Here is a 3,385-nt window from a genome sequence, read left to right as displayed (position 1 = left end):
TTAATTTTTTATTTAATACATGGAAAAATATGTTTCTTCATTTTGTTGACAAGAAAAAGTATATGTCTATAAATGGTTACTTTTTTGATGTTAATAATATGATAGATAATAATAAAAATATGGATAATATCAAATGTGTGAATCATAATAATATATCATCTTATGAAGATCTTATTTTTTCTAATAATATTTATACTAATGAAACAAAACAAAATGGGCATTGTATGAGAAATAATGTATATTCAAATTTAAAATATATTTTAATACATTTATATGATAATATAAATGATATATATAATGAAAAGATTGAAATAGATTTTATGATAAAAAAAAGTAATAAATTATATTTACTAAGTTCAAATATATCATATCTTATAAGTTCGAATATGAATATACAACTAAATTGTAATTATAATAAGGATATATATTTTTTGAATAAGATAAAAAAAATAAAATTCAATTATTTTACTTTTAAGGATATATATGCAGATGATGTGGTTTTTACTGGGACAGGTCATTTGAATAAAAAAAATAAACCTGACGATGAATATGATGATATAAATGTGGATAGATATGATGATATAAATGTGGATAGATATGTATATATGAATAGATATGAACATATAAATATGAATAGATCTATATTTACAAATAATTCATTTAAAAATGTTATACATGATACAAGATTTTTATATCATAAATCAAATATAAAAAGATGTAATAAAAATGAATATTCTTTATTATTATATAATATAAATAAAGAAAATAACAAAATGGATAGATTAAAAACAAATGAACATTGTTCAAATCCTTTGTGTGTGAATATAAAAATAAATAATTTGAATATAAATATAACATTAAAAGATTTATTATATTTAATAAATAAATTGAAAGAAATAAATTATTTTATAAAATATTATGAAGATATGAATGTATTATTATTTAATAAATTATCTAGGGAAATATTATGTAATAAATATATATGTAAAATAAAAAAAGAAAAAATAAATATATTTTATCATACAATTTTATTTTTAAATATAGATATATATAAATGTTCTTTAAATTTATATAAACCTATATGTTGTTATAAAGAAAAAGAAATATATGATAAATATAAAATTGTAAATATAAATACTTATGGATCTTTTTTTTATACATGTTGTATTAATAAAAAGAATAATGATACAATTTTTAAAAAAATACATATCTCTTTATATGTAGATATATTTTTTTCAAAGAATAATATAAATGAAGAATTTGTAAAGAAAATGTATATAACATTTATTTATATAAAACGTAAAAAACAAAATAATTTTTTTTTTATTCTTCAAAATGATATTCTTAATGTATTTATTACAAACAATGTGTTGACAAAAATTTTTTATATCTATGAATGTGTAACGGATATGAATAATTATATATGCAATGATAAAATAAAAAATAAAAATAAAAAAAATAAAATAAAAAAAATAAAAAAAATAAATAAAAATAAAAATAAACATGATTATATTTATAACAATAATGTGATGTTACAAGGTGATGACTTCATAAATATTCACATTAAAGAAAAAAATAAAAAATATGATACACTACACATTATAAAGAATAAAAAATATGATACACTACCCATTATAAAGAATAAAAAAAATCTTTTTCAATGTGATGAAGATATATACTATAATTCTGAAGACATATATATTTTATTAAATAATTATAAAGAAAAAATATTTTTTTATCAATCCAAAGATATATATTATTTAAACAATGATAATGAGAATCCTTTACTAATGTTTTATATAAATAATAAAAAAAAAACAACAACAATGAGAAAAGAATATATAGAAAGTTTAAGAAATATAAATGAAGAGAAGAAGAAAAAAATATATGAAAAACCTTTATACATCTTTCCAGTTTTAAAACAATATTATATAAAAAAAGATAATATGATTATGTATAGAAAAAATAATATATTTCATTTTATTACTAATGTATGTATATATAATAATACTAATTTTGATATAATTTTTTTATATAAAAATTATAAGACTTTATTATATTCTAAAAAAAATAATTATATAAACAATTTTCAAGATATTGAAGAACCATTCTGTATCTTACTTTTTTATAAAAAGAAATTGTTTGTTTCACAATGTATTAATATATATCAAGGATTTCAAAAAATTATATATGATAATAGATTGCATGCCCAAAACAACCTTCATTTAAATGTTAAAACACAACAAAAAGAAATTAAAAAAATATTTAATTTAAATAGAAACATAAACCATAACAACAAAAAGGGGGATACGAATTATTTTTATGATGATTTGCATCATATTATTTGTAATAAGGACTTTTATTATAAAAAACATCTGCCTTTGAAAGAATATAAAAAATGGACAGATTTTTTTTATTTTAATCTATCTGAAGGACAAGAACATGAAAACAAATGTGATGATAAAAAAAAATGTGATGATAAAAAGAAATATAAAAATGATGACATCTATATGGAACAGATGCCTAATAATACATATAAAATATTCAGTTTAATAGAAAGAAAATATATTAAATTATTTTTAAACAATACTCATATTAATTATGATAATAATGATATAGGGTTTATTATAGATATGACAGCTATCAAGAATGATAATTCGATATATATACATATAGATACACATGTCAGATTATTAAATCTTCTACCTTTACAAGTATTTTTTAAATGTCAGAATAAGATAGAGAAAATTAATTCATTTCAAAAGAAAGATATATTTTTTGAGGATGTTACATTAAATATATCATCGAATGAATTTAATGATGTAAATAAATTTAAAATAATGTATCAAAAAGATGAAAAAAAAAAAAAAAAAAAGAGTGATATACAACTTATAGAGAATAATATAATTCCTTGTGAGAATAGAAAAGAAATTTTTTATGTAAATTATTTTAGATTAAATAAAGAAATGATTATAACATGTCACACTGTTATTTTTTTATATGATATATGTGTGAAAGATATACAAATTAATAATCATAAAATATTTTTTAGGACTAAAGATACATATAATAGTAATATGAAAAAGGAAGTGGAGGAAGAACCATATATATATCCTCTTAAAAAAATAAAAAAATTTGAATCATTTTTTTATGAACCATGTAAATATATTATTATGGAGAATAACAAAATTGAGAATATATATTCTAATACAAATATAGAGATAAAAATAAAAGCAAATAATCAAAATAATTCAAACGATGTTAAGACATATATGATAATATGTTGGAAACGAAAAAATGAGATATCTAATTATATAAATGAGAAGCTTAATATGTCTTCAATTATGTCGTATTATAATATAGAAAAGGGATCTCATAATATGAC

At 17.0% G+C, this 3,385-nt stretch overlaps 1 protein-coding gene across 1 annotated transcript in view; it reads left to right on the top strand.

Moving 5' to 3' along the window:
- Window positions 1–3,385, top strand: part of PGSY75_1324300 (putative membrane protein) — a gene marked incomplete at both ends in the record, with an annotated part of 9,932 nt that extends 6,547 nt beyond the window's left edge. The window contains one exon of the mRNA XM_018787304.1: window positions 1–3,385. This exon is cut by the window's left edge and continues 6,547 nt beyond it. Within this exon, the coding sequence (XP_018640046.1) occupies window positions 1–3,385 (3,385 nt within the window).

This window comes from Plasmodium gaboni, chromosome 13, assembly GCF_001602025.1.
Source record: "Plasmodium gaboni strain SY75 chromosome 13, whole genome shotgun sequence".
NCBI lineage: Eukaryota > Apicomplexa > Aconoidasida > Haemosporida > Plasmodiidae > Plasmodium > Plasmodium gaboni.
This window is presented reverse-complemented; position numbering and strand designations above follow the sequence as displayed.